Source organism: Pinus tabuliformis, chromosome J (assembly GCF_031772625.1).
Source record: "Pinus tabuliformis cultivar Carrire ecotype Pingquan chromosome J, CPIR1, whole genome shotgun sequence".
Taxonomy (NCBI): Eukaryota; Viridiplantae; Streptophyta; class Pinopsida; order Pinales; family Pinaceae; genus Pinus; species Pinus tabuliformis.
In genome coordinates this window covers 948,268,020-948,293,834 of record NC_142295.1, presented here as the reverse complement: position 1 = coordinate 948,293,834, position 25,815 = coordinate 948,268,020, and the positions used below count along the sequence as shown (strand labels likewise).

At 39.2% G+C, this 25,815-nt stretch overlaps 1 protein-coding gene and 2 pseudogenes across 1 annotated transcript; 1 reads left to right on the top strand and 2 right to left on the bottom strand.

Moving 5' to 3' along the window:
• Positions 1 to 502: 502 nt before the first annotated feature.
• On the bottom strand, positions 503 to 3,451 carry LOC149229923 (pentatricopeptide repeat-containing protein At2g13600 pseudogene; annotated as a pseudogene).
• A 1,504-nt stretch (positions 3,452 to 4,955) lies between these two features.
• LOC149229922 (putative pentatricopeptide repeat-containing protein At3g49142 pseudogene) lies at positions 4,956 to 5,720 on the bottom strand (annotated as a pseudogene).
• A 3,168-nt stretch (positions 5,721 to 8,888) lies between these two features.
• LOC149229921 (protein SRC2-like) lies at positions 8,889 to 9,371 on the top strand. The gene has a single exon (XM_089381158.1). It carries the CDS (start codon positions 8,889 to 8,891, stop codon positions 9,369 to 9,371), a length of 483 nt encoding a protein of 160 aa, XP_089237284.1.
• The last annotated feature ends 16,444 nt before the right edge of the window (positions 9,372 to 25,815 follow it).

The window sequence follows — 25,815 nt, the reverse complement described above, 5'->3', positions numbered from 1 at the left end:
CAAAGATATTCAGCTGTTTCATTGTTTCCTGTTAATGTGATAGAAATCAAGCTCTTCTAATATGTTTATACTAAGAATGGCATGAAAAGTTGTCCTAAAGGTGACATGCCATTTGAGAAGTGTTCTCACATAAATCCTGTACCTTGATTTAAAAATAAACAGGTCTGTGTTGTTGATGGCACCGTTTATATATCAGATAATATTTTGCAGTTTTGAACCTGTTGTCATTTCTCCAATATTACATCATAAATGAAGAATTAATGAATGAGGGGAGTTTAAATTATTATCATAGATAAATCATAATCCCCCGAAAATCAAATTCCACAATTGAGATAATGGAATCAGTATGCATCGAGAGCAACAATTTCACCCCCGATGAATTTGTTGTGGCAATCACAACAAATTCAAAGGTTTGTGACTATACAAGTAAGCAACCATGGAACTGTATTATCAAGCCCTAAGGCAACGTCCAGCTTCTCACTGTGGTGACAACGAAACTCTGTTACTTGCGCTGCTCCTCCACATCAAGCAGTACAGATTTTGTGTCAGGCATATATCCTGCCTCCTTCATCCGCTTAGACAAGTGATCCAGCATTGCATAAATTCTTTCTGACTGTGGGTGTGATCTATCTCCTACAATAAATTTGTGCGCCACATTCTTGATTTCAATCCAACTACATCCAGGATTCTTCTTTATCTCCCTATCTTTCATCATTCTTCTCACCTTTGCAACATCATCCCACTTGCCTGCAGCAGCATAAATATTTGACAGCAAGACATAGGCAGCTGCATTTTGAGGTTCCAAATCAAAAAGGTGTTCTGCTGCACGTCTGCCTATATCAAGGTTATCATGGACTCTGCAAGCACCAAGCAAGGCCTTCCACAGAATAGCATCAGGCCCATAAGGGATGGAGTTGATAAGGTCCTCTGCTTCATCCAAGTGCCCTGAACGACCAAGAATATCTACCATGCAGACATAGTGCTCCACTCTTGGTCTAATACCATGATGCTGACTCATGGATAAGAAATAGTGCCAGCCTTTGTCCACTAGGCCTGTATGACTACATGCAGCCAGAACACCAAGAAATGTAACGTGATTTCGAGTCAAGCCTGCTTGTTGCATTTCTTCAAAGAGTAGTAATGCCTCCATGCCATGTCCATGCTGAGCATATGCTGATATAATTGTGGTCCATAAGACCGTGTCAGGTTTGTAAATTTTATCGAATGATAGCCGTGCATAATCTAGGTTCCCACATTTAGCATACATATCAACTATGGCACTTCTCACAAAAACATATGACTCGAATCCCACTTTGATTATTTGAGCATGAAGCTGTTTGCCCTGTTCCAGGGTTGCTAGGCCAGCACATGAACTTAAAACAGCTGCCCAGGTGGAGTTATTAGGTTTCACACAAGATTGTCCCATTCGAGAAAAAAGCTGCAGGGCTTCCTCATCTTGTCCATTCTGAACATATCCTGTAAGGACAGCAGTCCATGATATGACATTTGCCTCGGGCATTTTCTCAAATAGTACCCGGGCATCAAATGTTTTTTTATTCCGAGCATATCCCACAATCATCACATTCCAAGATTCCACATATCTTTCAGGCATTTCATCAAAGAGCTGTCGTGCCTCATCTGTTCTTCCATTCTCTGCATATCCCACAATCATAGAATTCCATGACAGCACATTACTTTCACACATCCTCTCAAAGAACAGGCGCGCATCATCAATTTCCCCACATTTCGCATACATACTAACAAGGACATTGCCCACGTTTACATTTGACACAAAACCAGTTTTGACAGTGTGAGCATGGATTTGCTCGCCATCTTCAAGGGTTGCTAGGCTCGTGCATATGCCCAGGACACAAGTTAGGTTGGACTGGTTAGGCATTGTACTAGTACTAAGCATTCGGGCAAAGAATTCCAATGCATCTTTGCCATGCTCATTCCGGGCATATCCTGCGATCACTGAAGTCCACGAAGCTACATCTCGTTCAGGCATTGTATCAAACAGTTGCCGTGCATTATCTATGCTTCCACATTTGGCATACATGTTAATTGCTGCATTACCCACAGAAATATCAAATTGAAAACCCATTTTAATATTGTCAGCATGGTCATAGGCAGCTGCATTTTGAGGTTCCAAATCAAAAAGGTGTTCTGCTGCACGTCTGCCTATATCAAGGTTTCCATGGACTCTGCAAGCACCAAGCAAGGCCTTCCATAGAATAGCATCAGGCTCATAAGGGATGGAGTTGATAAGGTCCTCTGCTTCATCCAAGTGCCCTGAACGACCAAGAATATCTACCATGCAGACATAGTGCTCCACTCTTGGTCTAATACCATGATGCTGACTCATGGATAAGAAATAGTGCCAGCCTTTGTCCATTAGGCCTATATGACTACATGCAGCCAAAACACCAAGAAATGTAACGTGATTTGGAGTCAAGCCTGCTTGTTGCATTTCTTCAAAGAGTAGTAATGCCTCCCTGCCATGTCCATGCTGAGCATATGCTGATATAATTGTGGTCCATAAGACCGTGTCAGGTTTGTAAATTTTATCAAATGATAGTCGTGCATAATCTAGGTTCCCACATTTAGCATACATATCAACTATGGCACTTCTCACAAAAACCTCTGACTCGAATCCCACTTTGATTATTTGAGCATGAAGCTGTTTGCCCTGTTCCAGGGTTGCTAGGCCAGCACATGAACTTAAAACAACTGCCCAGGTGGAGTTATTAGGTTTCACACAAGATTGTCCCATTCGAGAAAAAAGCTGCAGGGCTTCCTCATCTTGTCCATTCTGAACATATCCTGTAAGGACAGCATTCCATGATATGATATTTGCCTTGGGCATTTTCCCAAATAGTACCCGGGCATCAAATGTTTTTTTATTCCGAGCATATCCCACAATCATCACATTCCAAGATTCCACATATCTTTCAGGCATTTCATCAAAGAGCTGTCGTGCCTCATCTGTTCTTCCATTCTCTGCATATCCCACAATCATAGAATTCCATGACAGCACATTACTTTCACACATCCTCTCAAAGAACAGGCGCGCATCATCAATTTCCCCACATTTCGCATACATACTAACAAGGACATTGCCCACGTTTACATTTGACACAAAACCAGTTTTGACAGTGTGAGCATGGATTTGCTTGCCATCTTCAAGGGTTGCTAGGCTCGTGCATATGCCCAGGACACAAGTTAGGTTGGACTGGTTAGGCATTGTACTAGTACTAAGCATTCGTGCAAAGAATTCCAATGCATCTTTGCCATGCTCATTCCGGGCATATCCTGCGATCACTGAAGTCCACGAAACTACATCTCGTTCAGGCATTGTATCAAACAGTTGCCGTGCATTATCTATGCTTCCACATTTGGCATACATGTTAATTGCTGCATTACCCACAGAAATATCAAATTGAAAACCCATTTTAATACTGTCAGCATGGACCTGCTTGCCTGGTAGCAAGACTTCAAGGCTGGCACATGCACTCAAAACACCGGTGAATGTAAATTAGTTCCGGTAAACACACCCCTCATGCATACAGGAAAAGAGATCCAATGACTCTTGAAAGCATCCCTATCCTATTCACATTTGTTTCCTCTGGATTATACAAACGATGGACCATAAATTCCAATAAGCAATGAGGGATAAGAAAAAGCAATAACCTGCAGAAGGATAAGAAAAAGCAATCAGCAATGAGGGATTGTGAATCTTAACAATGTTCGTCAACCGTGTTCCTACAGAAAGATTGATCAAAAGTTTGAATTTAGCTTGTTTTGAAAGTTTGAAGTTTTGAACTCTTATCAACCTACAATATAGCTGCTTATTGATGGATGCATCCTAAACCGTGTTCCTACAGAAAGATTGATCAAAAGTTTGAATTTAGCTTGTTTTGAAAGTTTGAAGTTTTGAACTCTTATCAACCTACAATATAGCTGCTTATTGATGGATGCATCCTAGCGAGGTTTGTCTTCCCTGTAACATCAAAAAAAAAAATTGTAAGTGTACCATTTTTAAATTTAGTTTACTTTACCCTAATGTGATGCATAAATTCAAATTCCATTTATATCTATTCAGTTGGACATTATATTTGTTTTGTCAGCCTACTTGCTTTAAAATGTCTGTCTCTTACCTTTGGGAAAGCTCCGTTCATAGAGTACTCGACACAAGATCAGAAAATATGATGCTGCGTTCTGTGACTTTCTCCTGGTATGTGCCAAAACTCAAATCAGAAAAACTTAAAAGTTCAAGTTCATCACTTTCAAAAATGTTTAGCCACAAGCTTTCTTCTGTTAATAGAAATTATTAGATAGGCTTAAGATGCATGAGCAGAAAAACAATGGTGTTTAACAGAGATCCAAAAATCTATGAGAGAAGAACCCAATAATACAAGAGCTTCTGTCAGAAGTAGCAGACATACCTAGGCATCAAAGATATTCAGTTGTTTCATTGTTTCCTGTTAATGTGATAGAAATCAAGCTCTTCTAATATGTTTATACTAAGAATGGCATGAAAAGTTGTCCTAAAGGTGACATGCCATTTGAGAAGTGTTCTCACATAAATCCTGTACCTTGATTTAAAAATAAAAAGGTCTGTGTTGTTGATGGCACCGTTTATATATCAGATAATATTTTGCAGTTTTGAACATGTTGTCATTTCTCCAATATTACATCATAAATGAAGAATTAATGAATGAGGGGAGTTTAAATTATTATCATAGATAAATCATAATCCCCCGAAAATCAAATTCCACAATTGAGATAATGGAATCAGTATGCATCGAGAGCAACAATTTCACCCCCAATGAATTTGTTGTGGCAATCACAACAAATTCAAAGGTTTGTGACTATACAAGTAAGCAACCATGGAACTGTATTGTCAAGCCCTAAGGCAACGTCCAGCTTCTCACTGTGGTGACAACGAAACTCTGTTACTTGCGCTGCTCCTCCACATCAAGCAGTACAGATTTTGTGTTAGGCATATATCCTGCCTCCTTCATCCACTTAGACAAGTGATCCAGCATTGCATAAATTCTTTCTGACTGTGGGTGTGATCTATCTCCTACAATAAATTTGTGTGCCACATTCTTGATTTCAATCCGACTACATCCAGGATTCTTCTTTATCTCCCTATCTTTCATCATTCTTCTCACCTTTGCAACATCATCCCACCTGCCTGCAGCAGCATAAATATTTGACAGCAAGACATAGGCAGCTGCATTTTGAGGTTCCAAATCAAAAAGGTGTTCTGCTGCACGTCTGCCTATATCAAGGTTATCATGGACTCTGCAAGCACCAAGCAAGGCCTTCCACAGAATAGCATCAGGCTCATAAGGGATGGAGTTGATAAGGTCCTCTGCTTCATCCAAGTGCCCTGAACGACCAAGAATATCTACCATGCAGACATAGTGCTCCACTCTTGGTCTAATACCATGATGCTGACTCATGGATAAGAAATAGTGCCAGCCTTTGTCCACTAGGCCTGTATGACTACATGCAGCCAGAACACCAAGAAATGTAACGTGATTTGGAGTCAAGCCTGCTTGTTGCATTTCTTCAAAGAGTAGTAATGCCTCCCTGCCATGTCCATGCTGAGCATATGCTGATATAATTGTGGTCCATAAGAGCGTGTCAAGTTTGTAAATTTTATCAAATGATAGCCGTGCATAATCTAGGTTCCCACATTTAGCATACATATCAACTATGGCACTTCTCACAAAAACATCTGACTCGAATCCCACTTTGATTATTTGAGCATGAAGCTATTTGCCCTGTTCCAGGGTTGCTAGGCCAGCACATGAACTTAAAACAACTTCCTAGGTGGAGTTATTAGGTTTCACACAAGATTGTCCCATTCGAGAAAAAAACTGCAGGGCTTCCTCATCTTGTCCATTCTGAACATATCCTGTAAGGACAGCAGTCCATGATATGACATTTTCCTCGGGCATTTTCTCAAATAGGACCCGGGCATCAAATGTTTTTTTATTCCGAGCATATCCCACAATCATCACATTCCAAGATTCCACATATCTTTCAGGCATTTCATCAAAGAGCTGTCATGCCTCATTTGTTCTTCCATTCTCTGCATATCCCACAATCATAGAATTCCATGACAGCACATTGCTTTCACACATCCTCTCAAAGAACAGGCGCGCATCATCAATTTCCCCACATTTCGCATACATACTAACAAGGACATTGCCCACGTTTACATTTGACACAAAACCAGTTTTGACAGTGTGAGCATGGATTTGCTTGCCATCTTCAAGGGCTGCTAGGCTCGTGCATATGCCCAGGACACAAGTTAGGTTGGACTGGTTAGGCATTGTACCAGTACTAAGCATTCGGGCAAAGAATTCCAATGCATCTTTACCATGCTCATTCCGGGCATATCCTGCGATCACTGAAGTCCACGAAACTACATCTCGTTCAGGCATTGTATCAAACAGTTGTCGTGCATTATCTATGCTTCCACATTTGGCATACATGTTAATTGCTGCATTACCCACAGAAATATCAAATTGAAAACCCATTTTAATACTGTCAGCATGGACCTGCTTGCCTGGTAGCAAGACTTCAAGGCTGGCACATGCACTCAAAACACCGGTGAATGTAAATTAGTTCCGGTAAACACACCCCTCATGCATACAGGAAAAGAGATCCAATGACTCTTGAAAGCATCCATTCTTGGCATATCCGGTAATAACCGAAGTCCATGACACAACATCTCGTTTGGGCATTTTCTCAAATAATTGGCGTGCATCCTCCATGCGTCCAATCTGAGCATATCCTGCTATCATTGTATTCCATGAAACTACATTTCGTTCAGGCATTTTGTCGAACAACTTTTGGCCGTCCTCTAATTTACTATTCCTGACATATGCAGCTAGAATCGCATTCCTGAACTTTTTACTAACGCAGGGCTTTATGCCTTCCAGTATTTGAACGAGGGTGATTAATGTGGTTAAGCACTGTATCAACCACTAAGTTAGGCATGTCTGACTTCTTCTTTTCTTTTATAGATTCTCATGAGTCTCATTCAAGGTTTTTGATAATATGCCCTCATTTAAAAGTTCATGACTCGGTAATCTTTCCTCTATTCATTTGAAGACTAGCCATGAGAGACAAGATGGGTAGGTGAAAGTGGCTTGCTGCTACAGTTTCCACCAAGTTTTCATTTTCTTACATAGTGGTTTGCCCAAAGGTGGGCTGGTGTGGCCCCACAAGGGGCCATTGATCAGCTGATGCTGTCATGGCTGTTAAGCTGGGTTGGTGTGGCCCCGCAAGGGGCCACTGATCTGCTGATGCTGTCATGGCTGTTAAGTTGGGCTGGTTGGTCACATGGTCAGATAGAGTCTATGGAAGCACCTACCTTATGAATGTTGGTTAATGCTTGACAATTGAAGTATAAAGGAAGCATCTGTGGTCTTCCTTGTACTTACTGTTATCCTTCCTTAGATTGGAAGGTGGTTTATGCTTGGCACTTAAAAAGTATAAAGGAAGCATCTGTCGTTTTCAAGCCACAATATCAATTCCTTTTCTTTTACAACACTAACCATCTCTATCTCCAGTTCATGTTTCTTTTGAATATGTTTACAAAAACCTAGTTGTTCCGCTTTTTTCTTTACATTTTGAAGCTTCTTAGAAAGGATTCACATTTTTGTTCATGTAATGTGAGTGTCTTCATTTCACTAATACTGGATTTTATTTTCTATGTCTGGGTTGCCAAACTGCAGTTGTTCAAATGAAAATGGTATGTTTTTAGGCCTCTTCGTTTGAGAGGTCTAGATTCCAGATAGATAGGCAAGTGATCTGAAAGAATTACTTTGAAACTTCACATTTTTGTTCATGTAATGTGAGTGTCTTCATTTCACTAATACTGGATTTTATTTTCTATGTCTGGGTTGCCAAACTGCAGCTGTTCAAATGAAAATGGTATGTTTTTAGGCCTCTTCGTTTGAGAGGTCTAGACTCCAGATAGATAGGCAAGTGATCTGAAAGAATTACTTTGAAGCTGGCTTTCCTAATCTTGCAGAAAATGGTTCGTCAATATTAAGTCATAAGGATGAAAACCAAGCGAGATAATAATCAGCTAATGCAAGTGACTATTGTTGAAAAATATTTCTAACTCTCGTTTTACTTTGACATTATTATATAATCAAGAAAATGTGGGAAAGAAGGCTATATTACAAGCCCATTAGATGAAGTTGGGGTAGATTTTATGGTTTGCAACTAACTCAACTGAAATTTTCTACATTGTTTTTATCAAAATGAAAGCCTGAGAAGATAGGTGCAGGTGAAGCAATGGAGTTTTGAAATGGGTATATTTTATAGTCTAACACTAACAACCAAAATTTTCTACATTGCTTTTATCAATATGAGATTCTGAGAAGATAGGTGCAGGTGAAGCAATGGAGTTTTGAAATGGGTAGATTTTATAATCTAAAACTAAGTCAAGCAAAATTTTGTACATTGTTTTTATGAATATGAGAGCCTGAGACTATAGGTGCAGGTGAAGTAATGGAGTTTTGAAATGGAAATCACAGCAATAAAATTCTAAAATGAAACAACAAATGGATTTGGTTCAATTTTTTTTTGTTTGTTCCATTATTGTTGTATCTATGAATGGGTTTTTCTGCTTCTTGGCTTCGATCATGACCATTTGGGGTGGCCTTCTGCACTGATTTCCATCTGCTTTCATCATCATGAGCTAGAGAGTCTATGATGTGTTTTGTCTTATAAGTCAGTTCTATACAATGTTCAGATTTCAAAAGATTTCATTCATGGCGTTTCTGCTCCTATAATTTCAATCAGGGTGGTCTCTGAATATTGCATTTCCTTGTGCAGTAAATTCACTCTACATCATGGGGGAAGCTTACACACAGTTGGAGCTTAACATCATCTCAGCTCAAGATCTGAAGGAGATGCATCTTTTTGGCATGATGCAGACCTACTGTGTTGTATGGATCAATTTCGAGAAAAAACTGACGACGCAAATTGACAGAACAGGGGGCGCAAACCCTACTTGGAACGACAAGGCCATATTCAGAGTGGAAGAGAGTTTGCTCCGCTGTGAAACCTCTGCTGTGATTATGGAGATATGCTGCGTGGGTTGCCTCAGGGATACCTTGCTAGGCACTGTGAGGGTCTTGCTTTCCACTCTCCTCAAGGGCTACGGGAGCACAGATTTCAGTGGGATGAGTTTCTTGGCACTGCAGGTCCGTCGTCCTTCTGGTCACCCACAGGGCATTCTCAACCTTGGCACCATGATTCTTGATGGAGTAGATCTTCACAGAATGAACAGATTCATCCCTGCAACTGGGGGGTTGTGGGTTTCAGAGATTTGATGGGGAATCCTATTGAACCCAGGCCTTCATTTGTGAGAAAATTACTTTCCATTGAACCTAATAATGTTGTTGATGCCCAAGAACAGCAATCCCGCTCTCAAGACTTCAACAGTAGTGCATGCAAGGAACAGGGCAAAGATCAAGAAAAGAAAAAAGATGGTGGTGAGATGGTTGAGAAGGAGAAGGAGAAACTTGTTGGCTGCTATCAGATTCTCATGGCCCCAAAATTGAAAAGGAATAAAGTTGGATTGAAGAATGGGGCTGCAAAAATTCATCTCAGTCCATTTAACAGTAACATTTGTGCCAAGGAAGATCAAGATCCTGTTGTGGCTTACAACAAAGCAATAGCAATTTATGCATAGTGTTATCATCAATAATATTATTGTGCAAGAATACGTTGGTTTTCTGTTATTATATTCTTTGTGCAAGTGCCTTCAATTCCTAGTTGATTCGTGAAGTGCTTATTATGGCATACATAAAAATTTTGAAAATCACGAGCCACTGTGGATGAAAGACTGGTTTATGTAAAAGTTTGAATAGATATATGAATCTGAAAAGGGCAAGTTCACTGCCTTCAATCTGCTACTTCGATATATATTCTTAGCCTATGTGGATGAACATTGGTTTGTGTAAAAGTTTGAATAGATATGAGTCTGAATTTTGCAATGGGCATGTTCAGTGCCTTCAGTCTGCTACTTTGATAGATAGTCTTAGCCACTGTGGATCACACATTGGTTTGTTTAAAAATTTGAATAGATATATAAGTCTCAAATGGGCAAGTTCAGTGCCTTCAGTCTGCTACTTTGATATATACTCTTAGCCACTGTGAATGAAATATTGGTTTGTGTAGAAATTTGAGTAGATATATGAGTGAATTGGGCAATTTCAGTGCCTTCAGTCTTTGATATATACTACTCTTAGCCACTGTGGATGAAATATTGGTTTATGTAAACATTTGAATAGATATATCATATATGAGTCTGAAATGGGCAAATTCAGTGCCTTCAGTCTGCTGCTTTGATATATATAGAGTATATATATTTGTTTACAGTATGATCACCGCGTTTTTAACTTATGTCCATTAATCAAATCGATCTTTCAAAGACACAGTAGGCTTTCCTAATCTTGCAGAAAATGGTCCGTCCATATTAAGCCATAAGGATGAAAACCAAGCGAGATAATAATCATCTGATGCAAGTGACTATTGTTGAAAAATATTTCTAACTCTCGTTTTACTTTGACATTATTTTATAATCAAGAAAATGTGGGAAAGAAGGCTATATTACAAGCCCATTAGATGAATTTGGGGTAGATTTTATGGTTTGAAACTAACTCAACCAAAATTTTCTACATTGTTTTTATCAATATGAAAGCCTGAGAAGATAGGTGCAAGTGAAGCAATGGAGTTTTGAAATCAATGAAGGAGATATTGCATTTTCTAGCAAAAATGCCATCATCCACAACCAATTAACCAATACTTTCTTCCTATGTAGCATCCTTGCTTTGAAATAAGTTGGACAGAGATGAGGACTTACACCGACATTCCATATTCAACAGCTCTACTTAGACATTGACATAACTCATATAGACATCTCTATGATTGGGACTCAACAACAGACAAACTCTGCTGTCAACTCAGCTGCTTATGAAATGGCCAGAGTCTTCTTAAAAATTTCAATATTTCTACAGTTGAGGATTGTAGCAAAGCTCAGGGATCAAACTTAACTCCATGCTGATGAGGCATCCACGTTCTCACAGTTACTTGCATCTCATTCTCAGTTTTAATGGGAAGGTGATATATGGTGTATTATTGTTGTAGTGGCAGGGGATGGATTTTAATTGTTGGTTCGACCAAAAGAAATTGATGCAAATCAATATAATTAGTTATTGATAATTTTGCCCACTGAGTTCCCTGAGGTCGAGTATAATGCTTTCCTTGCTTATCAAAGAATATTGCTTATCAAAGAGTATTGATTCCTTTTCAATAGGAGTAGCATGTGAGTGTCAGTTTTATAAAGAAGATTCTTTTTATTATTAATAAAAATATAGATAGTTAGTTTCATTTTAAAGGGTTATAAATATGAGTTATAAATACAAGACTTAAAAGGTTGTAAATATTTCAAGGGTTGTAAATATGAGTTATTAATTGTTTTTACTCAAAGCAATTTAGCAATTTCTTTTTAGTTGAGTGACTCAAATTCATGTTTCTTTAGGTTGACGGTAAACCCACTAAAGTGGAAAAAATTGTGATTCCAATAATTAGAGGGATTGTCATCATGGGGTGATAAGAAATTTAATATTCCAAGAAGAGGAGGTAGTAGTAGATTCTAAATAAATTAGCAATGCAATAACATAAATGTTTGCAACAAATTTAAAGAGATCCACCTTGTTGAGTAATGCACACACTACATGGATAATGGATTTCCGCACTTTATGCCTTACGGCGTTTTCTTTGCAACATCTGGTGCAAATGCTAGTTATATACATTTTCTAATGTTGCCAACGCTATGTTAGTTGGAATTAAGTCGTAACAATTGTCAACATTGTGATGCGACATCATCCCTTCATATCTTACCCTTTGGTGTGGGTATGATTCCAACACTTGTTTTCTTTACATGGTTTTTCCACTGCATCGTTCATCCAATGGCACTTTTCGATATGGACACCTGGATGTAATATCGACAACGCCTTTGATAAAATATATCTTTGTAATATAACCCCAACACTATCCTGGTGTAGCATGTATTTTAATGAAGTTTCGATGTAATGCACATCGCCATATGAGTCTCATCACACAGGCATGTATCCTCCATCAAGAGGCATGGATAAGTTTTCCACTTAACTCAAATGTACACCATATAATATGTCATAGAGTGTGCCCCTTGCCTTTAACGCACTCAACAATGTATCCTTCCCCTTTTTATAGGCTCTTAACACTCATATAGTGTTGTATTTTAGAAGTAAGCGTCGACTCCCAAAAGAATGTTTGCCTCAACGTTGGTTTGTGGTTTCGATTGCACAATAACACACTGTCGTCATTCAAAAGGTCCTTTTTTAATGTCACCCCTTCATATATATATCACAAGTGCACTTATGAGCAACCTTACGTGTGCCAATAAGTTGCTCTAAATTATTTAATGAGAGTGCATGGTAATGGATGACCAAGGAGCATGCCTATCCTTGAAACTTTGAATTTTTTTTCCGCTTTAGTGATTGTGTTTCCCATGCCTTAGGGCACACTGACGAAACTAGAGTGATACATTTTCAATGCACAATTTTCATTTCTAGAAGTGTATCAAGACACCTTTATTTAGTTTCATTTTCCCTAACCTCATAGGCTCGAATTGTGTGATAGTTGAGTACCAAGTCGATGGAGTATTAATATGGCTTAGTAACACACATTTTGTTTGAAAAGAGGGCTCTTCAATCATATCGGTGTAATGCACTCCAATTCAAACCCAATTCTTAGCGTGTGATGATAAGGAAAACCCTAGTGATGTTAACATAGCCTTAAAACCCCTCGAATTGAACCCTCATATAAATCTGATATGCATTGGTATCTTGAAGTTCCACCACCCTTTTCAACATGACTTGGAACTCTCTTTGATATTGTACCAACCCTGGTGAAAATTTCCATGTAATAAAAGTTAATAAAGGAAAAATAATAACCATGGTTGATGGGACACTTATTTCAAGCTGAATATTGGGAAAAACATCCTAGTGTGGGTGTTCATTGGTTTATTATGACTAAGGAAATTGGCAAAGGAAATGGCTAAGGCTTTGGAAAGGCAAAATAGCATTTTGGCACATTTATTTATGAAAAATAATGGAAATTAGGACAAAAGGGAGGTGAAAGGTCACAGGTTGCATGTGAGGAGGAAAATGAAGGAAAATAATGGAAAATGAAGAAAATAGAGGCCTCATTAATAAAAAGGCTTTTAAGGATCAGTTCACAAACTTTTTTAAGTTCAGTTTTGGAGCTCTCTCTCTCTCTCTATTCTCTCTCTCTCATTCTTGGACACTTAGAGTTTTCTTGGAGCAATCTTGGAGGGTGTGGCATACTTGGAGCTTTGGAGCAAGAAGGCAAAGGAAGAGCAGGAAATCACAAGAGGATATCGAGATTAGCAGAGCCTACAACAGGTTTTTCTTGCAGGTACCGAGTTGCATGTATGTTTTCCTCACTAGTTTTTGCATCCATGGCATATGCATTGGTTCATTGTTCATGATCTATCACTGGCATGGGGGATTGCTTAGATTTACAGTGGATTTCCTAGCCTTTCCATTTCCTGGATAGCAATGGTGTTATGGGTTTATTTCTTTGTTTTTATGGTTGGTTCTCGTGTTTCCTTTAGCTTGGGTTGAGTTTCTAGTTCCTGGAAGCCCTGGTTGGACAAACGCTCTGGAAGCCCTGTAACAGCTTGGGTTGAGTTACTAGTCCTAGAAGCCTTGGTTGGACAAGTGTTTTAGAAGCCCTTGGTGGGTTGAGTTACTAGTCCTAGAAGCCCTGGTTGGACAAACAGTCTGGAAGCCCTTCATGGGTTGAGTTACTAGTCCTGGAAGCCTTAGTTGGAACAAATTTTCTGGAGCCCTGAAAGGATTGGGTAGAGACCAATATGTTAATGGTTTTGTGATGTTCGACCATGAGGTGGGATCATTGTTTGATGGGTTGAGGTGGTTGTCCTCTAGAAGCCCTGGATGGTTTTGGATTGATGTGTTTTATGAGATCCCACATTCATGCTTGGAATATGGCACGGGGTTGACTGGCTAATGAGATTTTTGGCTCAACCATGTCTATGGTCGGGTGGTTCGTGGAAGTTCCACAACTGGTTGCCCTTTGCATCATTAATATGAGCTTATTTCTACTTGTTATTCTATAAGTATTGTACTAGTTTATATGTTGATCATATCTTTGTTTTTTCCTTGGTATTTTTGTGGTTATTATGCTGGTTATGATCATGTATTATGACAATAACTATGTATGGATTTCATCATGTTTTCACTTGTAAATGAATGAACAATGTATCTATGGCCTAATGGATGAAATGGCAGCTAATGTGTTGAGACATCAATGCTTCTTAACAATTCTCATATGAGTACGAGACCCCTATGCTTAGATCTGTTGTTTACACCTATAGATTACATATTTGTGATATGTTCGACAAAATGTTTGTCATGGCTAGTAGGGCTCAAGTCAAGGGCTTGTTCAAGTAATCGCATTTGTATCATGATTCCATTGTTATCTTTCTATTCTAAAGGTATCATTGAATTTTGGGCAGTGACATGGGCTCTAGGCTTGAAAAGTGGCTCAAATCTCGGAGACATTGGTACAAAACTGAGAAAAATAGTCCCTAGACATTGGCATGCCATGTTGTAGGAGCATGCAGAACCTTCTGGAAATTGGCATACCCATAGCATGGGAGATGTCGGGGGTTAACTGGTCTAAAAACTCAGTGGAACTCATGGGCTAGTTACTTGAGAGGTTGGGATGGTTCCTTAGAGTCTTGTTGTTTTTGTTGAAGGTGTATGGTGTGTTTCTACTAGTTCCACTTCCTTAACGTGACTCAAGAGGTCGAATCATATCATAGTAACTTCTCAACACATGTTTACCCCGGTTGGTTGGTTACTTGGGTAGACGTGGGAGGAGGGTGTTACAAAGTGGTATCGTTGAATGATTCACCCCTAGGTTGTGTGTTGGTCATGCATTCATGTCAGTTGCATGTGTGTCTCTTGTGTTGCATGACCATGTGCTTGTTTCATTTGTATGGTATGGGTCATGGTTGTAGTGATGTCGCCATGGGAAGTTGATGGTGTTGTCTTGGTAGTGTGTCGTCATGAGTGTATGGTTTATTATGCATTGTTTATGCACGTTAGTATGCACATGTGGTCAAGTGTATAATGATGTGGTGTTTGTTGTCATGCATGAGGTTATGGTATGTGTAGTTGACATGGTCGTGCATTGATGACTAGACTCTAGCTAGAATGATGGTTACATGGCTATATGCTTAGGATTTATATTTCTATATGTTGTTATGATTATGTTATATATGTATTACGCTGATTTGTTGATATTGGAGATGAGATATCCTCCCCGAACTATGCTAAGGTAAGTTGATTTATTGTGATTTGGTCTAGCTAACATGATATGCCTTGCAAGAAGAATATCAAAGATGACTAGCAAGATGGTAGACTACAATTTCCGAGACTCTCCCTATGGATAAGATGAGTAGCGTGGTGTTTGGAACTCTTCTGATTTGGAAGACACACTGAGAATCTTAAAGGAATAAATAAGGAGTTGTAAGGAAAATAATGACAAAATCATACATGCACGGGAGAAACAAGCAAAGGTAAATGCGGTGATACTTCAGAGTTTGTCAGAATTACAGCGACAGGGACCACTTCAGATCAACCATGAGCAGGAGGACAAAACTAATGGGGCATATGGCAATAGGTCTCATGGTGTTCATAGGTCAGCTATAGATGACATGATTAGAGATGACAAATTGTTAGATGCTCCAGATAGGAGAGGTGATAGAAACATGTTCTATTCTAGTTCTCGTTCTAACACGCATGATGATTGACATCATTATCATCTTTATAGGAGGAGTGATAGGGGATATTTTCCGGATGAGTTTAAGAAAGAAAAACCACCTACATTTGATGGAGGGAGGAATAAATCACGGGATGCAGAGGCATGGTTGCTTCGTATGAGGAAGTTCTTCTGGTTGCATGATTATTCAGAGAACATGAAAGCCAGAATGGCTACATTCAGTCTCAAAGGTAAAGCAGACATTTGGTGGGAAGATGTGAATAATGTCAGAGGTATACATGAGGAGGACTTGACTTGGAATGAGTTTGAGTGACTATTCAAGAAGAAGTACCTATCAGAGAGATACTTTGATGACAGGGAAAAAGAATTCTATGAGCTAAAGATGGGATCAATGACAAATGAGGAGTACACTAGCAAGTTCTTGGAGCTACTGAGGTATGTGCCTTACCTCAAGGAGGAGAAGGCCAAGATTCAGAGATTCACTAGTGGGTTTGCAATGGCATTCAAAGGCAGGATTGAGTTCGATGAACCTAGATAATTGGAGGGGGCCATATGAAAGCTAAAGCCCTGCTATGATCAATCAAAGCACATATCTGAGACTAAGACAAATTGGAAAGGTAGTGCAAAGAAAAAAGGAAAATGGGACAAGAAACGAGCAAGACCTAAGGATTCAACTAATAAATAGAATGCAATGCCATCTAAGAAGTTCAATCTGTCTGACAAAGGACAAGGACATTGATCTGAGGATCAGAACAAAGATGCAGGATGGAAGCCTATAGAGTGTTGGACTTGTGGCAAAGATCATCACGGGAGAGATTGTCTGCAGAATCAGGGTGGTAGGCCTCAGATATATTTAGTGCACAAGAGGCACAAACTGTTTGGGATGTTGGTCAGAGCATTCCTCGTATCTATGCAACGTTGGATAATATACAGGTAGATGATCAAGAATCTATCATTGAGATGGATGGTAAGCTTTGTGATCAAGTTATTTCTATTTTGATTGACCTTGGATCTAATTATAGTTATGTTAGTCCTGACCTGGTGGATAAGTGTGGTTTGAATAAAGAAGTGCATGCAGATTCTTGGTTAGTGCAGCTGGCTACAGGTACAAAGAAGTGAGTTCACCATTGGGTAAGAGCTTGTGCATTTGATTTGAATGGTATGCCTACCTCAACACATTTGAATGTATTACCATTGGGATCATACAATATGTTGTTGGGCATGGATTGGTTGTACCTTCATAGGACCAAGGTGGATTTTTATGACAAATCCATTGAGTGCTTGGATGACAATGGGGAACAAAGAGTTTTGTGAGGTAAGAAGAAAGCAACATCAGTTAGGATGGTGATAGCTATGCAGGCAAAGTATAGTCGTAGGAAAGGATGTGTGTTATTTGCAATGCACATTTCTAGTGACAAAGGTAAGGAATTTAGGATGTAGATGTTTTTAGCAGGTACCTAGTTCTATAGTAGTTCTAAAGATGTATTTCCTGAGGATATTTCAGAGTTGCCACCTCACAAGGAGGTAGAATTTTCTATTGCGTTGGTGTCAGGGGTAGCTTCGACATCAAAGGTACCTTACAGGATGAGTACACTTGAGTTGGTAGAGTTGAAGTTGTAGTTGAAGGAAATGTTGGATAAGGGATACATTAGGCCAAGTGTATCACCATTGGGCGCACCAATATTGTTTGTAAAGAAGAAGGATGGTACTCTCATATTATGCATTAACTACAGGTAGTTGAACAAAGTGACCGTCAAGAACAAGTATTCCTTACCAAGGATTGATAACTTGTTCGATCAGTTGAAGGGAGCATTAGTGTTCTCGAGGATTGATCTAAGATCTGGATATCATCAGGTATGCATTAAGGAAGAAGACATCTACAAAATAGCTTTCCGGACCAGGTATGGGAATTAAGATTTTGTTTTAGTTCCATTCGGCTTCACTAACGCTCCAACTACTTTTATGTTCTTGATGAATAGTGTGTTGCGTCCGTATTTGGATAAGTTTGTTATTGTGTTCATTGATGACATATTGGTATATTCTAAAAATTAGGAAGAACATGCCGAGCATTTAGCAGCAATGTTGAGATTGTTGAGAGAGCATCAGTTGTATGCTAAGCTCAGCAAGTGTAGTTTCTTTCAGACTGAGGTACACTACTTGGGACATGTGGTTTCCAAGGATGGCATAACAGTGGATCTAGAGAAGATAAGAGCTATCATGGAGTGGGCAGCTCCTAAGAATGTGGATGAGGTGAGATATTTCATGGGGTTGGCAGGCTATTATAGGAGGTTCATCAGGAACTTCTCACAGATTGCTTATCCTATTACATCATTGCAGAGGAAAGGTAAGAAGTTTGAATGGACAGAGGAGTGTGAGGCCAATTTTGAGCAGCTTAAGTAGTTGTTGACACATGCACCAGTGTTAAAGATTGCAGATATGGACAAAGAATTTAGTGGAGTCCTTATGCAGGATGGACAGGTGGTATGATATGAGTCACGAAAACTGAACGAGCACTAGCAGAACTACCCCACACGTGATCTTGAGTTGGAAGCGATCATACATGCACTGAATATGTGGAGGCACTATCCTCTTGGCAGGAGGTTTGTATTGATGAGTGATCGCAATGGTTTGAGGTATCTATTTAACCAATCAAATCTGAATGGCACGCAAGCTCGGTGGTTGGCCACAATCAGTGAGTTAAATTTTGAGATTAGATTTATCAAAGGTAAAGAGAACGGGGTGGCAGATTCTCTTAGCAGGAGGATACAGGTAAATCACTTAACAGATATGAGCTCCTATGGGACAGACTTACAGGATAGGATCTCGCAGGCAGGTCAACATGATGTAAAGTATATGGAGATTGTGCATAGGTTGCAGTAGAGTTTAGGTAGTGGTACATGTACAAGTGGTAGTACAAGTACATGTACAGGTGCTAGTATAGGTACAGGTGGTGGCACAGGTAGTGGTACAGGTACAGGTACAGATGCAGGTGCACAGGATGTGGACTATCGTCTCACGACAGACGGATTGGTTAGATTTAGAGATAGGAGATATGTGTCAGACAATAGTGAGCTCAAGAAGGTGATCTTGAGGGAGTTTCATGTGAAACCATATTCAGGTCACCTAGGCTATCAGAAGACATTGACTGCAGTGAAGAAATTTTATTATTGGTCGAATTTGAAGAAGGATGTGGCAGAGTTTGTGGCTAGGTGTTTTAATTTTCAATAGGTGAAGGCATAGTGTAAGCATCCAGGTGGACTGCTACAGCCAATTGCAATTCCAAAATGAAAATGGGAGGTCATTTCCATGGATTTTATCACAGGGTTGTCGAGGACAATGAGACAACATGATTCCATCATGGTAGTGGTGGACAGGTTGACAAAGGTAGCGCACTTCATTCCAGTGAAGTCTACATTCTCAATGAGTGATGTAGCATAGGTATTCATCAGAGATGTGGTCAGATTGTATGGAGTTCCAAAGAAGATTGTGTTAGACAGGGATGTAAAGTTCACTTCCAAGTTTTGGAATGAGTTGTTTGCAGGTTTGGGCACAAAGTTGGTCTTCAATACAGCTTACCATCCTCCGACAGGTGGACACATTGAGAGGGTCAACAAGATATTGGAGGACATGTTGAGGATGTACATGATGCATCAACAATGAAGGTGGGAAGAGTATCTTCCACTGGTAAAGTTCGCTTACAACAATGGGTATCAAGAATCTTTAAAGATGAGTCTGTTTGAGGCATTGTATTGGAAGAGTTACAATACTCCCATTAGTTGGAGTGATCTAGTGAACATGATGTTGATTGGACCAGACATGTTGGCAGAAATGGAACAGGAAATGCAGGTAATCAAGAGGAATTTGAAAGCAACACAAGATAGGCAGAAGAGATATGTAGATCAGAATAAATTTTTCAAGGAGTTCCAAGTCAGGGAACAGGTGTACTTGTGCATCAAAACGAGTAAGAACTCCTTTGCGGATTGGATCATGTGTCAAGTTGGCACCCAAGTTTTGCGGACCTTTTAGGATTATTGAGAGGATTGGGCCAGTAGCCTATAAACTTGCACTGCCTCCGACAATGAAAGTCCATGATGTTTTCCATGTGTCGTTGCTTAAGAAGTATGTTAAAAATTTTGATCACATGATTTACTGGTTTGTATTACAGGTGGAGCCAGATGGAGAATTCCATAAAGAACCTCAATGTATATTGCAAAGAAATATTCTCATGCTCTGGAACAAAGCAATCGAGCAAGTTAAAGTGCATTGGAAACACTTTTGGCCCGATGAAGCTACATGGGAGATGGCGGATCAGATGCGGGCTATGTATCCTTCATTGTTTGTCGGTTGAGGCAAAGCAGTTTTGGTATGGTGTTTTGGTATGTCTTTGGTATATGTTTTGGTACATGTTATGGTGGTTTTGGTATATATATATATATATATATATATATAAGTATGGGTGTCATGTCATTATGATGTTATACTTGTTATGTTGTCATGTTGGTTTGCTTCTTAGTAGGATGATCATTTTAAATACTGCATTGAGCTAAATACTGGAAGCAATGGTTGGACAAACGCTTTTGAATCCCATATTAAGTTGTGGGTTGAGTTACTAGTACTGAAAGCCTTGGTTGGAACAAACGATCTTGAGCCCTGGAAGGCTTGGGTAGAGACCAATCTGATGATGGTTTTGTGATGTCCGACCATGAGGTGGAATCATTGTTTGATGGGTTGAGGTGGTTGGCCTTTGGAAGCCGTGGATGGTTTTGGATTGATGTGTTTTATGAGATTGCACGTTAATGCTTGGAATATGGCACGGGGGTGACTGGCTGAAGAGAGTTTTGGCTCAGCCATGTCTACGGTCGGGTGGCTTAGCCATGTCTATAGTTGGGTGGTTCATGGAAGTCCCACAACTAGTTGGCCTTTGCATCATTAATATGAGGTTATTTCTACTTGTTATTCTTTGAGTATTGTACTGGTTTATATGTGGGTGATATGTTTGTTATTTCCTTGGTATTTTTGTGGTTATTATGTTGGTTATGATCATGTATTACGACAATAGCTATGTATGGCTCTCATCATGTTTTCACTTGTAAATGAATGAACAATGTATCTATGGCCTAATGATTGAAATGGCAACTAATGTGTTGAGGCATCAATGCTTCTTAGCGATTCTCAGATGAATATGAGACCCCTATGCATAGATCTGTTGTTTACACTTGTAGATTACATATTTGTGACATGTTTGACGAAATGTCTGTCATGGCTAGTAGGGGTCCAATCAAGGGCTTGTTCAAGTAATTGCATTTGTATCATCATTCCATTGTTATCTTTTTGTTCTGAAGGTATCATGAATTTTGGGTAGTGACCTGGGCTCTGGGCCTGAAAAGTGGCTCAAATACTAGGGATGATGGCACAACACTAAGAAAAATAGTCTCTGGACGTTGTCATGCCATGCTATGGGAGTGTCCATAACCCTATGGATGCTGGCATTCCCATAGCATGGGAGAGTCCAAGGGTTAATTGGTCTAAAAACTCAGTGGGACTCAAGGGTTGGTTACCTGAGAGGTTGGGATGGTTCCTGAGAGTCTTGTTGTTGTTGTTGAAGGTCTGTATGGTGTGTTTTGTCGGTTCCACTTCCTTAACGTGACTTAGGAGGTAGAACCATACAATATTAAATTTTTGTCACATGTTTACCCCGATTGGTCGGTTACTTGGGTAGATGTGGGAGGAGGATGTTACAGATATCGAACCTGCATGCATAATAATAGTAAGTGTAAATAAGGTTATGCACTACAAGAAAAACCATGTCACATTCTAAACATTAAGACCTAAAGCGCAACAAATAAGGAATTGAGTCTCTAAAAGTCTCGCTATAAACTGTTGGAGGTGTTCCAGATGATGTCATAAATACCACTAATGTAAGTGACATTTCTTAAAAGCAAGATAAATTATGCGCATGTGTATCTTCCAATAGTTTAATCTTGGGCATGTGAACGACACTTCCTCAAATGTACTAAACCTCTTAGCATGTGAATTGGCTCAATTTCAATGATGACTATGCAATTGTCATGTCTAGGACTGAAGATATGATTGCATCATTAGAGAGAGAAGAAATCAAGGTTATAATGTGGAAGCCATGGAAATCCCTCCAACCCTAGCGCAGTCACAAAAATACAACCCAACAATGCCATGATGATGTTATGATGTGTTGTCAGTGCCATAACATGTTTGTGGCAATGCATCTATAGGATAAGATATTGTTTAAACCAGGTTGGGGCTTTAATCAACCATCCAGGGTTTCAAGTGCGCATGAGAAAGATAGAAATACATGAACCCTAATGGATTTGAAAGGGATGAGGCTGATGGTGAGGTGAAGTTATCGACAGAAGGTGTTCCCATAAACCCCAATGCTACTGATGTGATCATGCTTCGAGATAAGTCAAGAAGGGAAAAGATGAAATGCACCATGTAAGTGGTTACACCAATAGGGTTTAATGGGAATGGGTCATGGGGAGATTGACCAGTTCCAAAAATGACCATAACCTGTATGAATTTAAGAAAGCAGAGGGGGGTGGGGGAACCCAAAATTTTCGGTGTTGTTGTAGCGGCTATAACATGAACAACATGCAGAAACTTATGTGCTTCCTCCTATAGTATATCTAAAATATGGTGTCATGTCATTCAAACCAGATCTCATATTTGAGTTCTGAAGCTAATTCAAAAGATCACAGGCATGCATGTGAAGAACCAAATTCCCGACTACTTTTGGCATAGAAGTGACACCTCATGAGTGATCTCTTGGGTGATCCTACCATGAGATCACAATTTGAAGAAGCACCTCATGCACTCACAACTACAGAAGTAGTTATTTCCATGCATTGTTACATGGTTCTAACATCCAACCATCAAACTTATGTAAAAGTTGAAAGGAATCCTTTTTGGGAAGTAGTTATGGATGAGGAGTACAACTCCCTCATTAAGAACCAAACTTGGAACTTGGTTCCACTTCTTTCATATCGTAAGCTTGTCAAATGGAAGTGGGTCTATAGGACAAAGAAAATAGAAAATAGACTTGTGAGAAAATACAAAGCAGGGTTGGTGGCCAAAGGATTTCAGCATGTTCATGGCATCTATTATGATGAAACCTTTGCTCCAGTGGCCAAAATGGACTCTATTCAATTCTCTTTCCATTGTAGCAACAAGAAGGTGGGAGGTTCACCACATGGATGTGAAGAATGCATTTCTTCATAGTGATATCAAAGAGGAAATTTACATGGAGCAACCACAAGGGTGTGTAAAGAATTCATCTTTAGTTTTTCGCCTCAAGTAGGAACCTAGAGAATAGTATGCTAAAATGGATTACTATTTACTCTCTCAACATTTTGTTTAATGTAAATCTGATTCAAATGCTTATATGCTAAGAACATCTAACTCTTTGTTGATCATAGTGCTCTATGTAGGTGATCTACTAATCACAGGTAGTTCAACCTCAACCATTGCTATAGTCAAAACCACTTTACATGGCAAGTTTTCCATGGAAGATATGGGTCTAATACACTTCTTGGACAAGAAATCAATTCAAATGATTTAGGGATCAAAATTTCTTAGTCCAAGTAAGCAAGAGGTCTCTTAGTTCACTTTCACATCACCCATTGCAAGCCAACAACTACATCGTTTTTATCGGGGGTACACTTTGAGGATGGAAAGGATGCCTCATTGGTTTATTGCAACATGTACAAACATCTTGTGGGGAGTCTCCTCTATCTCACTCACTCTTGTTCAGATCTCTCATATGTAATAGGCGTAGTTTATATATACATTTAGGAGTCACATGAATTTTATTGGAAGGTTGTCAAGTGCATATAAAGATATGTTAAGGGAACCATAAGATATGAGCTTCATTATGCAACAGGATGTACTTTTAATCTCATTGGCCAATTGATTTAGATTGGGCTAGCGATAAAATTGATTGTAAATCCACTTCAGGATATGTTCTCAATCTGTTTTTTTTGGGTTTTGGCCCTATTGGTTAGTCCAACAAAAATCAGTATGTGATTGTTTTATCATTGATAGAGGTTGAATACATAAGTGCAATCAACATTGCCATTCATGTTATTTGGTTGCAAAACTTCCTCACTGAGCTTGGTATCATATTTCATCGTTTAACTGTCATCTAGTGTGACAATGAAAGCACACTAAAGTTTTGCAGAGATCCAATGCAACAACAATAAACATAACACATCGAGATCCACATGCACTACATCTGGGAATTAGTACATGATGGAGTTATTAAGTTCTAGTATTGTCCCACTTCTGAATAGATCACCAACATCTTCATGAAGAATTTTACTAAGGAGAAGTTTCACTTTCTGCGAGAGCATCTTGGGGGGAAGGACATAATTGCCTAGGAGTTGTATTGCTTTTTCAATATTGTTTTTTCCCCCTCGTGGTTTTCTCTCTTTCATCTTCTTGGAGCTCTTCTATGCTACTTAAATGCATTGTAAAATTGGTACATTACATGGTTTCTTGTTGGGACCCATTTTTGTTCTCTTTAGTAGTGCTTCACAAGGGGTATTGAAGACAAGATACACTTAATTGCACTTCAATTAGTCTAATGAAAGGAGTTGTGCATTCAACCTTGTTGTTATCACCAAGAGGGCATTTCACAAGTGCATGCATGAGTTCTATTGATCTCCACTTGCATGGGAAAATCGATTGATCATTGCATGGCTAGTTAACAAGACTAGGTGTGAGTATTCTTTATTGGATGTTCAGATCTCTCTAGATTCACTAATACTAAATTAGTCATCAGTGTAGAATATATTGCATTGAATTGTATTCTTTGGTAATTTTCTTTTTTTTGTGCATAAATAGAATTCATTAATTATTTCTTTATCATTTCTTTTATCTTTTTAATATTTAAATTTGTAATAATTGAATTTAAGCTGCTGTGATCTATATATGAAAAGTCAAAAAACTTTTGGTAAAATTCACATCATTAGAGTTTTGTTGACTCCATATCATCATAGATTTGTTGACTCGAACCAGCCAGTTTGGTACAAGACGAAGAAAAAACTTTTTTTTTTTAAAGCGTTATTCAATCCGAGCAAGTTCCGATTCCTGTTTAATCTGCTTTGCCTGTCCTTTCAAGGTTGCAGTTTCATTTTCAACCTGCTCTACCTGTCTCTAGACGTTTGAATTTTATTTTCCAACCTGCTCTACCTGTCTCTTATGGTTTTAACTTCATTTCCAACCTGCCAAGCCCGTCTCTTTCCGGGATTTGATTTTGTCTCCGAGTAATTTTCTACCAAATGACATATTACAGGGGTGAGCACACGCGCTTTCTTTTATAAACAAAATGTCGGTGTTTATTTACTGTATAAATGGGTAAAATGTGGATATATTATAACGTCACGGCATGACGCAGAATCCTCCATAAATCTACCAATCACAGTGATAGAATGCCGGGCGGCGCTCATCCATAAATGTCGCTTCAAGGTAAGGAAAGAGGAGATGTCGCCAATTACAGAGATTGAATGCCGGTCGGCGCGCACCCATTTTGTTGGGCCCCACACTGCGCTTGCCCACCTCTGAATAAATAAAACGAATTGAATTAAAGGGGTAACGTCCGTAAAGGTTTTTTGGTCTATTCAATGCTCTTTGTATGGATGTTTCCGAGAAATAAATGGTGTCACCAACCAATAACACAAAGGGCGTGGTAGTGGGAAAAACATAAAAATGCAGTGCCCCTAAAAGATTCTACACTTTTGTCTCCGGTGGATCGACTTCACGTCACATGTTACGCTCCGTCAAGTAACATCACACTTATGATACCTATAAATTTCTATTATTTATATATATATATATATATATATACCAAAAAAGCCTTAAAAACCA